At 38.7% G+C, this 12281-nt stretch overlaps 1 protein-coding gene across 5 annotated transcripts in view; it reads left to right on the top strand.

The window, feature by feature from the left end:
- grm8a (glutamate receptor, metabotropic 8a) overlaps positions 1 to 12281 on the top strand; it is a 245637-nt gene that overhangs the window by 174415 nt on the left and 58941 nt on the right. For all 5 annotated transcript variants that reach the window (XM_044108979.1, XM_044108980.1, XM_044108978.1 and 2 more), the window contains 3 exons: positions 3723 to 3858; positions 4647 to 4801; positions 6562 to 6699. In XM_044108979.1, the coding sequence (XP_043964914.1) occupies positions 3723 to 3858; positions 4647 to 4801; positions 6562 to 6699 (429 nt within the window). The remainder of the gene's footprint in view (positions 1 to 3722; positions 3859 to 4646; positions 4802 to 6561; positions 6700 to 12281) is intronic.

The following is a 12281-nucleotide window of genomic DNA, read 5'->3' as shown; positions in this document are numbered from 1 at the left end:
TTGTATTTTTTAATCAACATTTCTTTTTTAGAACTCTGTTGAAGGGACTGTGTTAAATTGGGCTTTATCTATGGGAATGAAGAGGAATAAACCCAAATCCACACCACATGTTTAACATTTTTTATTTTTGATTAATTTTTAAAACTGTGATATTTCCCTTCTTCTTCACAATGATGCAACTTTGTAGCCCATTCTGCGTCTCGCCTTTGGCTTAATTCATATTCTACATTCCACCGCATGGACCAAATTTTGATGTTGCAATTATAAGCAATGGTAGAGAAAAAAGAAAAGTCTCGCTTTTACTCTGATCTATTTAGAAACATTTAGCACGTGCTTTAAAATGTTTCTAGCTTAGAAACAAGCAGCAGGAATTATTAAATTGGCTTAAAATGATTAGTCTGTTAACATAGCTTAGAAGCTGTGGAGGTCTTTTTCCTTAGTTTTTGTAGAACTGGTGCATTTTTTTCAAAAAGTGATTTGTGAAGTCAGGAAAACAAGGCGACCTCAACCAGTCGCAGCTTTCTTTACCTTAAGCCGACCTCTTCATGCAGGCTACAGGTGAGTTGGCAGCTCATTCACTTCGTGTCAAGTGAATGTAGATTTTTTCATTCAGCCCTTTAAACATAAGTGCATTGCGAAAGGGAATTTTTCGACAAAGCTGATTTATCCTGCAAACCAATAACGGCTTTATCTGAAGTAAATGAAGAGGAATTTTGAATAAGCTCACATTAGTTTGCCCAGCGTGTGATGTTGTGCCATCAAATGATAATAAATGATTCAATTTGTGCACAATCAGCCACAGCATGAGCCTTCATTTATTGAGAAGACAACTACTGCTTTAGGTTAAAACTAAAAATCGATTCAGCCAGTGTCTCTAATTGATTGCTCTAAATATGACTGATTGAGATTTAATCCAATGACAGCATGCTGGCTGACAAATAGTGTGTTTACTGCTCGCTTTATTGCAATATCTCATGCCTTCGGCCAACATTCTTCAAATGGGAAAGAGTTAAGCATGGGGGAAAAAAAATATTCCGATTAGGCTGTGTACACAAGCTTAGCATTTAAAACCAATGCTGTGCTAAAATGTATCACGGAAAATTATTTTTGATTGGTAGCAGCTTTTTACCACCCAAAGCATCCTTAAAAAATGACTGATTATTGTTCTCCATATTTTTAATTTATCCTTTCATTTTGAACCAATCCTGTGATGCTTTAGCATCTTTTACGAGTAACTGATGTTCAATTTTAAGAAGCTGCTCTCTGGCAAAGTGACCTTTAGTGCTTTCAGTGATGGTGGCAGCGACCTGAAAGTTACATCTGTCTGTGTGCGTGTATTTGTGTTTGTTCGAACAAACTCGCTTCAGATGGCAAACTTACTGGGGTTGATGGCACAAAATAATTATTTGGTCATTTATATTCATATGTTTTTCTTGCAAAGCTGCCATTGTTAGAAAAGGTTATAAATAAATGTTGCAATATGATGTAACCTATTTTACAGCAAACAAGTGTCATTTGTGGAGGAATATTTTTTTAGAGACTCAAATATTCATAGTCAGACAACAACCAATATAGTCTCAATGAATATAAAATATAATAGTATTTTTTGCGGTGCTCCTGCAGCATAAGCAAAATGTATGGCGGGTCAGATTGCCTTGCATTGTGGTGGTAGCTTGGCTCTATAAAATGCTGTCCAAACAAACTTGTTGACTCTGATATATAACTGAGTTAAATGAATTAAAGGCATAAAGATTGAAGCAGCAAACTGGATGGGGTGAAGCAGTTGCAAAGGAATGGGAAGGAAAGAAAAGGATAACAGGAACCAGAAAAACCCAAGTCATAGCTGTAACCTTTCTGTATCTTCTAAATCTGTTAGTATATCGTACCAAACTACATTGTGTTCTCATTAAAACCAAAACAATCCAATTTAACCCAACTCGCATACAATGAATTAAAAATTATTTGTCCAAGCAAGCATCCTGCAGCTTTGGCATCTGTTGGCAAAGCTGCAGATGGTTATTGGCTAGATAAATGTCACACCAATCTTACTTCTGTTAGCTAGTTGTAAATGTGCAAAGAAGAAAAAAGAGTTATAGAGTTGTCAAAGTACCTAGGAGGGATAACTTCATCAAGCACAGGCCTGTGGACCAATAGAAGAAGAAAAAATAGGGGATAACAACATTATGACCTCCATATTTGAAAAGGTAAAATGTTTTGACCAACCAATAGGACTTGAGGGAACTTCATGGAAATAGTTGTCAGTGTCACAGGTTTAGAATTGGTGGTCTTGGTCTAAAAGTGAATTCTGAAATCATTGTTGGATTCAAAATTACTTTCAGTGCATTACTCTGTAAACGTTGCCTTAACAATGTATCATGTCACACTAATGCTCATTGCAGGAATTTGAAAAATAGACTTGAAGAACCATAAACCACAGGTAGTGGGTCAGAATCTTCATAATTTATGGGTAAAACACAATAATAACGGCAAAAGCAATTTTTAGTCAAAAGCAGCTTCATCAAATGGGGATATTTGTTGACAGAGACCAAATCATGCCAGGACACATTTTAAGGTTTAAGGTGTTTTTGAGGAAAAAATGTAAAGCTAAGTCAAAACCGTCTTTAGACATTCAAATCCCTGTTCTGCCTGAGTTTTAACTTTTTATCGAGACGATCTACTTAGAAGATACAGAGGTGCTTTTTTCATTCTGAGTTGAGCCTCATGTTGGGTTGGGCGTTTGGTGTTTATGGGAGGGGTTGGATGGTGGGGCGTCTGTGCAGCTTTTGTCACTTTTGTAATTAGCCTTGAGAGGCTTTTAATTTGAGGCTAATGAGAATTTGTTTTAGCAGTCACGCACTCTGGTGTGTGTGCCTGCCTGGGTATCAGTGTGACTGTATGTTGATTAAGGATTGCAATATAGTGAAAGCGACAGACTGTACAGATGTTCGATAAATGGGCTGGAACAGGCAGGGAGATATCAGTCATCCTCACGTTTTACACTCACTCACACAGGGAAGCAAGAAGACAAAAAAGGAACATGAAGACAAATGCATAAAGATGTGATTCTTTTTTTTTGTCTTCTGTGGAAAACAATTCCTTCTCTTTTCTTTGATTGGAGCTAACAGTATAATTCAGCAAAGCCAATTACCAGTTTGAAGCTTTAACATCTAAAGTCTGGATTAGTGTCGGACTGATGTGCGTGTGCATGGAGGCGTGCGTCTGAAACCAAGGCAAAAAAGGACAGAAAAATTAACGGGCTAACAAATTAATGCTGCACATTGTGAAAAAAATTATTACACTGAGCAAAATGTAAATGAGCTGATCACCAGTTTGGCCTTGTGAAAGATTTTTCCAAATGCATTTGCTCCACGGAGGACAGGAATCACAATGTGGTCTCATATATGTTTCACCTTTATTGACAATTGTTTATTGACATTTATTTGTTTTAAGCTGATTTTTGTGAGTCTCCACTAGTTTTCTCTTATACACTCAGCATTGAACTCCTGTCAGTCCTGTGACACCTTCCCACCTAGAATTCATTGCCCTTTCTGCATCTCCTGCCATTCTAACCGTCCACTGTTGTGCGCCTCAACAGAGACGTCGTTCAACCACGTTTAGAACTAACAAACTGCATGATGCGTCCAGACAGGACGAGTATGGAACAAAGAGTAGAATCTGGTGATTGAAAAGTGAAAAGTGAATTTTGTGTTTTTCTGTCCTAGGTGGTGTGTGTATTGCCCAGTCTTTAAAGATCCCGAGGGAGCCAAGAGTGGGGGAGTTTGATAAGATCATCAGGCGACTAATGGAGACTTCCAATGCCAGGGCCATCATCATGTTTGCCAATGAAGATGACATACGGTTTGTACTTCACAATTTTATTCCTACACCTTTTACAAAGCGTTTAATTAAAGGGTCTTGAAAAAGTATTCATTCCACATTTTAACATTAAGTGCAGGTTGTCTATGAAGGTGTCATAGGTTTGTTGGAGAACATTAGTGAACAAGCTGCATCATGAAGACCAAGGGACACTCAAGGCAGAACAAGGATAAGATTTCTGAAAGATTATTTTCAAAATTCCCCAAGTTTTGAACTTTTGTTTTTCTTTCCACAAATCTGGTTTTGTTTTTTCTTTTTCTTTTTTTGGGAAAAGTGGCCAAAATGAAATGTCACAAGCCACGCAAGACAAACACTTCTAATTCACAGACACATGACAAACTGTTGCATCAATCAAAGCAGAAGGAACAGGGACTTTCACATGATTGTGATTGGGTTAAATCAGGGGTCTCAAACTCCAGTCCTCGAGGGCCGCAGTCCTGTAACTTTTAGATGTGCCTCTGCTGCAGCACACCTGAATAGAATAATTAGGTCATTAGCAAGACTCTGGAGATCTGATCTACACAAGGAGGAGGTAATTAAGCCATATCATTCCAGTGTTTTGTACCTGTGGCACATCTAAAAACTGCAGGACAGCGACTGGAGGACTGGAGTTTGAGACCCCTGAGTTAGACTGACGTATTTAATCTTGCCATGTCACATTTATTATGTAGGGAGACAATTGTCTTCCTTCAATTAAACCTCGTAACACTATCAGCAGTGTTAGAACTGAAGTGCATGCCATAGTTTTAATTGTCATCTTCTTTTAATAGGCGAGTTCTTGATGCTGCTAAAAGAAGCAACCAGACTGGTCACTTCTTGTGGGTTGGATCAGACAGCTGGGGGTCCAAGAGCTCTCCCGTGACTGGCCAAGAGATGGTTGCCGAGGGAGCCATCACTATCCTACCCAAACGAGTGTCTGTGGATGGTAAGAGTTTAATTTGAATTTGTCTAGTTCTGAAAAATCAGAAAAGGTGGATTGGTACAATGTCATACATTTGGTTTTTACTGCTTCTTGTTGAAAGTCCCTGGAGGGTCAAATTGTAACAAAACCCTTAGAAGAGATTTGGTAACTTAATTAATCAAAGACTTTTCTTAAATATGTTGGCCTTTAATATAATAATGAATAGCTCAACTTAAAAAGTTAAGCTGGGTAATAAATAATAAAGGAGGAACTGTTGTTGTTTTGGAGATGAGTGTAATAAAGGATGAAATAGTTTGGCTCAAACATTTAAAATGTTTAATAAAAATGCAAATAAATAGCAATATAACCAAAAACTGTGCAAAGCTTTTAATATTTGCTTTTTGCAGCAAGAAGCCAAAATGTTGGTAAAGCAGCAGATTTAATCCCACTTTTTCTGCATGTGTTTGCTATTAATATTATCTAATGTTCTTTCTGACTTTTAAAAATTTGAATATGCAGGTTTTAAAAGATGAAGTAACATATTTAAAGGTTACTTCATCAATCATCTGGCCTTGAAACAGGTAAAATGGTTGGTGTGGTTTTCTTCCAGTGTAAAACGGGTTTTTGCTTTGACCAAAGCACCTCCTTAAGGAATGGCAGCAGATCAAATTTTGGGTTGTAACTTGTTTGAGAAGCCTGTAGGAGAAAAGTGTGATTTTATTAATCATTGATGTTAGCTTTTTGAAAATCTCAAGATTACTGTCACTTTCCAAGAAATTAAAAAGCAACTTGACATTTATAAGTATGGTGCATCGGAGACTAGACTTCAAAAATGTTAATGTTTTTTTTGTATGCATCGTTTTTATTGGAATGGTTCACAAAAATGTTTTGGAGGAAAACACAATAAGAAATAAGGAAATTAAAAAGCATTCATCGGGGGGAAAAACCCTACTCCATCTTAAAGAATAATCCCCACACTTTGACACGGGAATTTTGTTAGCGTGTGACTATTTTTTTTCCCTCCTTCCTGGTTTTTGACAGAAAAAGGGATGCTTCTGTTACTGTTTTCGAGCACATCTGCTATCACAGTAGGAGGTGGGTGATCCCACATGACATGTGCTTCCCGCCGAGTTGCACATGGTGTAAACCCACTGTTCCCAGCAGTCTGTCTGTCTGTAAAGCTGAACAGGTACGCACAGAATCCACATCTGTGACAGGAGATGAGATCAATCACGGCAGCGCTTGTCAGCTTGTACACCAAGTCACACATGGCACAGGGTGTCTCAGTCAATTTGATAGTTTCTCAATGTGCATTGGATGTTGTGACGTGTATCGTTGCAGTTTAACGTCAGTATGTTCGTTTCAGCCTCCGTGTTTTCCTATCCTACCATATGCCATTTGCTTTTTCCATTCATAAGTTTTAGGAAACCTTTTACTATTTTCCATCTTCTGCTTTAATAAACTGGGCAAGTAGGCAAACTTTTGTAAAAGCGCCAAGGAGGAAGGAGATGTTTGTTCTCCTTGCTCTCAGAGATACTCATCACCAAAATCGCATTATAAGTCACATAGTGGCTATTAATTGCTTTTATTTTTTCATGTCCAAATATGTTTTACTGTTGAGAATACTGTTAGCATTTCTGGTAAGCTCAGTACAAGTTCACATGCTCATTTAAAGCCCCCTGACAAAAAAAGCCTCAATTTTTTCGTCAGTGATGACGATTCAGTCTCCGCTCTTCAAATCCCGTGTCCTTCTTTGACTTTTGGCCTCTCTGTCTTCCGTGCAGCATTTGACCGGTATTTCCGCAGCCGATCTCTGTCCAACAACAGAAGAAATGTTTGGTTTGCTGAGTTCTGGGAGGAGAACTTCGACTGCAGGCTCGGAATGCACGGCAAACGGACCAGTGCGCTGAAGAAGTGCACAGGTAAGACGCAGCACTTGTGTTTTTGCTATTGACCAAAAAATTCAGGTTCACAGCAATTCACATTTTGAGTGAAATAGATTCTTATTATTTTTTTTTAAGGTTAATGAGTAATCTTTTTAAATTATTTAGGTTTTAATATAACTAAAGCTGTCATCATAATTTTTCCATAACTGAGCAGGCTCAGTCTGACATAATTCATGGATGTCTTCAGTGTCATTGATACAAACAGGACTGATGATTCAAGCTTTTAAAATCAACAGGCTGCTTCATCCTTTACACTTTATGAAAATTGGTTAATATCTTCCAATACTTAAAGGATTTTCCTGAATGAGTCTCTTTCTATTGTACATTGACAGTTTTGAGAGCCTGAATAAAATGCAATATCTACGGAATGTAAATAGCCAAATGTGTCAAGAAAAGGAAATAACTTGTTGAAATGAATGCTTCAAACGACGGCAACGTAATATTTCTTCTACCTCTGTGTTTGCACAATGCATGCTTCTTTATCTGTGTTGGAATCTCCTGCTGTTCTGAGTTTGAACTGTTTGTGTGAAACGCGTTTGAGCCTTTAAGCTTTATTGCCGTTTCACAAAACCAAAGAACTGAACCAGGAGCGGATGCAGCGACACACTGGGACATGACCAGTTGGTGTGATCTCTGCCCTTTCGTTTCTGGTCGATTGGGCCTGCGTGTTCTTAAGTGTGACACACTGCATACTCCCTGACTGATGCCTGCCATTAATTCACATAATTAGGTTAGTATGGTCTGCAACTCCCATTGACCGCCTGTCGCTTCCTCCTTGGCATCTCTGCACGTGGGCTTGTACGTGTCCAGGGTCCTTTAATCATGTGCTAGAGTTCATTAATTCCAAGTACTTTCAGCAGCCACCTCACCGCCGTTCTGACATGGATGATGGGAACATGATGAAAAAGGAATGAAAACTAGATGTTGCTTTTCCGAAACAGACGAGCGATGTGAAAGATGTTTTTCTCAAAACAATGGAAAAGGCAGAAGGATTATACATTAACATTTAATGACATAAAAAAAGCATAGATGTCAAATGAGGATTAGAAAAGTGGAAAAACTAATGAATTTTGACAAAATTATTAGTGGAAAACAGGTCTTTCTTCACATTATGTTTTAATACCAGATATCAAACTTTTTACACTTTTTATGTTAGCTGGTAATTCATAAGAATTAAAGTGGGAAGAACGGTAAGCCCTTGGTAGATCAATGAGGGTCACAGCTACCCCTGCCACATCTATTGAACAGCATACACCAACAGAGGGGGGAACCCGAGGCAAAGGAGCAGCGGGCGCACAGGAAAGGACACAGAGGCATCTAGCAGCAAGACTGCCCTGCATGGAGCAGTGAGAACCAATCACCCAGTAGGCAGCCACAAAGCTCACTGCAGAAATCCGGGATCAGATGAAGTGAGGGCCCCGTGCAGCCCAAACCGGCAAGACAGCACAGGGGAATTAGAAAATCCTCGGGACCCACATTCAGCTCAACACCACCCTTGAGGAAGATGGGCCGTCATCCAGTAACCCACCAACTGCAAGGACAGAGGTCTGAGTCGAACAAACCCACACACAACCCACACAGAGCCCCCAAGGTCATTCCCAAAACACCATCCCCTTGCCAAAATAGTAGAGAGACGGAGCCGGGGGCCACCATGGGGAGTCCTGCCTGCTGACAGTGGAATCCCTCCTCAAGCTGGCCCCAGGTGGGGAGCCATCGTCTCAGCTGGGAACAGACCGCGGCAGCTCAACCAGTCATGTGTAGTAACAGTCCTTTGCAGGACTATCACTGTACTGTCTCACATGTGACACTTGTGCATATCAAGAAGCAGACCAGCGTACAGAAAGAGCTTCAAACACTTCTCTACTAAAAGTCATAAACAGGAGGGCAGTGTCAGACAGATAGTCACCAGGTAGATCTTCTCTACAGTTTGGATACCATTTGTTAGTGTGTACTGTGCAATATAATACCACTACACAAATATAAAAGTAACATAAAACTTTTTCCAAAGATCCTTCTGACATGACACATATAGCAACAATATTCTCAAAAGTCTCATCTTCATCCTGTTGAGAATGATTTTAAGTTGGCTGAAGTGCTAAACTACCACCATGATGTTTACTCTGGTTTTTTTTTGTTTGTTTTTTAAATCAACTTATTGATAATTCAGCTCAAAGCATATTTAAATATGATTCTATTCTATGTCTATTTAAAATCCCCTAGAAACGAAAGAAAACTGATCCCCCACTGAACTAGTTATAAGAAGCTGAGTTGAAGCGCAGGTTGTTTTGGCTTTGATTTCTTTGGTAGCTTCTCCAAGCAACTCAGATCTGAGAAACAAATTTGAATGATTCCTCAGAGTGCATTACTACGCCTTTCAGCTTTCATCACTTCACTTTCTCTCAGTCAGCGAAAAACCTGCACACGCACAAAAATAATAATAATAATAATAATAATAATAATAATAATAATAATAATAATAATAATAATAATAATAATAATAATAATAATAATAATTCAAATTCTAAAGGAAATCCCAGGCTCTCAGACTTCGAGACACCGCTGATGAGCACATCAGCTCGGTCCACTCAGACGATCAAGCAAAAATGCTGTGACACTGAAAGAGTGCGGTCTGGTAAAATAAAAAAATTAAATACATTTTTTTTAAAAAGGTGCCAGAGGGGGAAGCTGACTATGGCAGACAGCAGATCACAGATAAGCCCACATACTCAGACACACAGGATTTATATCAGCAGCACCTGCAGATATAAATCCTGAACGAGGGCAAAAGATACGGAATGTGTTGATTACCCCTACCACCATGCTTATTTATTTTTTTATTTTTTGTAGACTCAGGTGACTCTGTACTCTTGGCATGTTCATTCTTTTAAACCTTTTTTTTATGCATGTATGTACAATGATTTCTGGTCAGAGAGCTGTTGGACCACACTTGTGTTTATTCGCAGACCAGCTCCTAATTGGAGCAAAGACACAGAAGAGCAGAACATGTCCAAATATAACTGGAGTGTTTTTAGTCAAATCTCCAAGGGTTGTGTGCGTCGACTGAATCCCTGTCCTTACACGTTTCTAGATGCCAATATTGTGCCCGGCCTTTTGTTTCCAAAGTTCAATGATCACGGTTTGCACAATGAACCCGTTCCTCTTTTTCCAAACCCCCCCAGTACGCTGATTTAAACTGATCTTTTTAAAAATTACCACAGGGGCTTTTCCTCAGCCTGCTCTCACCTGGACAGCAACACATGATGTTATGCATACAAACAGAGGAGGCAGAAAACTAGTGTTAAAACACATTAACATGCTCGCTTAGTGCGTGCATTTTTATATTTTTTTCCATCGGTGGATTCAGTGCAACAGAGAGCAACAACATCCAGTGTGACAGGAGATGCAAGCCTCCGGTAAACACAAAAACGAAACAAAGTGTTCTGTGAAGAGGAAACAAGGTTGGTACGATACTGGCAGTTGTCTCTTTGTCTGTGTGGGTTGCGACGCGTTGCTCTCTGGGGAATGAGTGATGTCTATATTTTGTCTCTCTCTCATTTACATCTTTGGTCTGCATATGCTTCGCTTCTTCTCTGGCATCGAAATAAGTCGACCTTCAGAGTTCTTGGCTTTTAAAGGAAAATTTTAGTAAAGTCTGAGAACATGAAAAAAATATATATATCTCGTAGCAAGTGACGTATTTGATTTCACAAAAATAATTTATCTTCTACTAAAATTTCACTTTTTCTACTAGATTTTCGATTGAGTGGTAGTTCAGGTTTCTTGGAGTTTATTTAATTCAATGCATTGTTTTGACAAAACAAATAAATGAGATCTTGAGCTTAAGCTTACATCTTGCAGTGCTGATGGTTAACTCTTCAAGTCTGCTCTTTATGGAGCTTTCTGAAAAGCCATTTGCAGAGCAATTTGTAATGATGTATATTTCATGAAGCTGTGCATGGTAGTTTGCAGTAGCTGGCCTCTGTTATTATGAAGGAGGCAGGTTTTGCATGCTGGGGTTGACAGGTCCAATAACAGCTAGAGATGTAGTAAAAAAAATAAATAAAAAGGGTCATATGCAATTCTTACAGAATAACAAGGAAAACAATTTCAAATGTGACATAGTGTATTTTTTTCTGATTTGGAGCAAGTGTTTCCATTCCCTTCTGACCCCAGATGTCAAGATATTTTCCCCACCCAACTGGCCGTGTGTCTGGATATTTTCTCTTTCCAGCCATTCTCTGTAAACCTGACAGAGATGGAAATATGTAAGCCTCTTAGTAGTTCAGCAATTTCTAAAATAGTCAAACCAGCCTGTCTTGTGCATTTAAATCCTTTTCTTTTTTTTTTCTTTTTCTATTTTGTGCTGTTTATCAAACTCATTGGTAAAAAGTCCAGGTAAAATATTACACTTTTTAACAGTTTTGTCAGACCTTAAGTAATTTCTGCTCAATTTCTGTTCTTTTCTTGACCTGACATGTAGTCTCCGGGTATTCTGCATTTTTGTCGATCACCTTCCATGTGACATGCAGACATATTTTGTGAATGTCCACTGATTGGCCAGTAGGTGTCAGTATATGGAGTGATTAAGTAGCTTAGATGCATGAACACGACTGACCACTGATTACCATGCATAAGAAAATTTTAAAGATAATTTCTGGTGTGAGTCTAGGAACTCAAGGATGTTCAAGTTTTTGGATTCACTTTACTTTTTTAAAATGATTTATTATGAGATTATTATTATTATACCAGCAGAAGTTAATGGTGTAGCTTTACTCTCTCATTGGCAAACAGGGAGTCTTGGGAAATGCTTGTCTGCAGACACCCACACACACTCACTGGGAGCTTTATATTTCCCCCGTTTACCATCAATAATTAATACTTTGGAGAGTGTTATTAATGGTGAATTTATCTTCTAAAAGCTACTAAGCGATAGTTTGATGTTCTTGCCTTTTGAGCACATCCACACATTTCTTACTCAGCGAAAAATGGCCCTTCTAAGGTTTCTCTCTGCGATAGAAACTAAATGTTTTTGTAGACAACAAGAGGGCAGTTTGCAAAGCCACACATGTTGCCACCGTTTCATGCAGTGAAAAAGTAAAAGTTGGGGAGCTGAAGTGCCGTTTACCTGCAGAGAAATGATCCTTTTTTTCCATTTTGTTGTGGAGGACATGGTTATCTAACCGCTTCCCGTGATGCCCTCTGTGCTGGTTGATTTATGGGATGCAGTCGTGCAGTACAGCGCGTGACTGTGACATCCACCGATATTCCTCTTTAGATGTAGTGGGGATGTGAAACGACTTGCTGCCATTACAGGCAATTCTGTCGAGTTGGAGGCATCTGTCTGGAAACACAGACATAAACACATAGCAGGATGGAGTTATTTTAGGATATTTTTTTTGCATTAAGTCAGAAACAGGAATCACACTCGTCAAAAATGTTGCAAATCCAGCCGCTTTAAATGTATTTCGCAACAAAATCAGTGATGCACTATTAGATGCTTCTAAGGATTGTTTTAATATTAATGTATATAAGAAAGTGATGTTTTTCTGTCATTTTTT

This window comes from Gambusia affinis, linkage group LG23, assembly GCF_019740435.1.
Source record: "Gambusia affinis linkage group LG23, SWU_Gaff_1.0, whole genome shotgun sequence".
NCBI classification, from domain to species: domain Eukaryota; kingdom Metazoa; phylum Chordata; class Actinopteri; order Cyprinodontiformes; family Poeciliidae; genus Gambusia; species Gambusia affinis.
The sequence above is the reverse complement of the archived record's forward strand: the minus strand, read 5'-3'. Positions and strand labels throughout refer to the sequence as shown.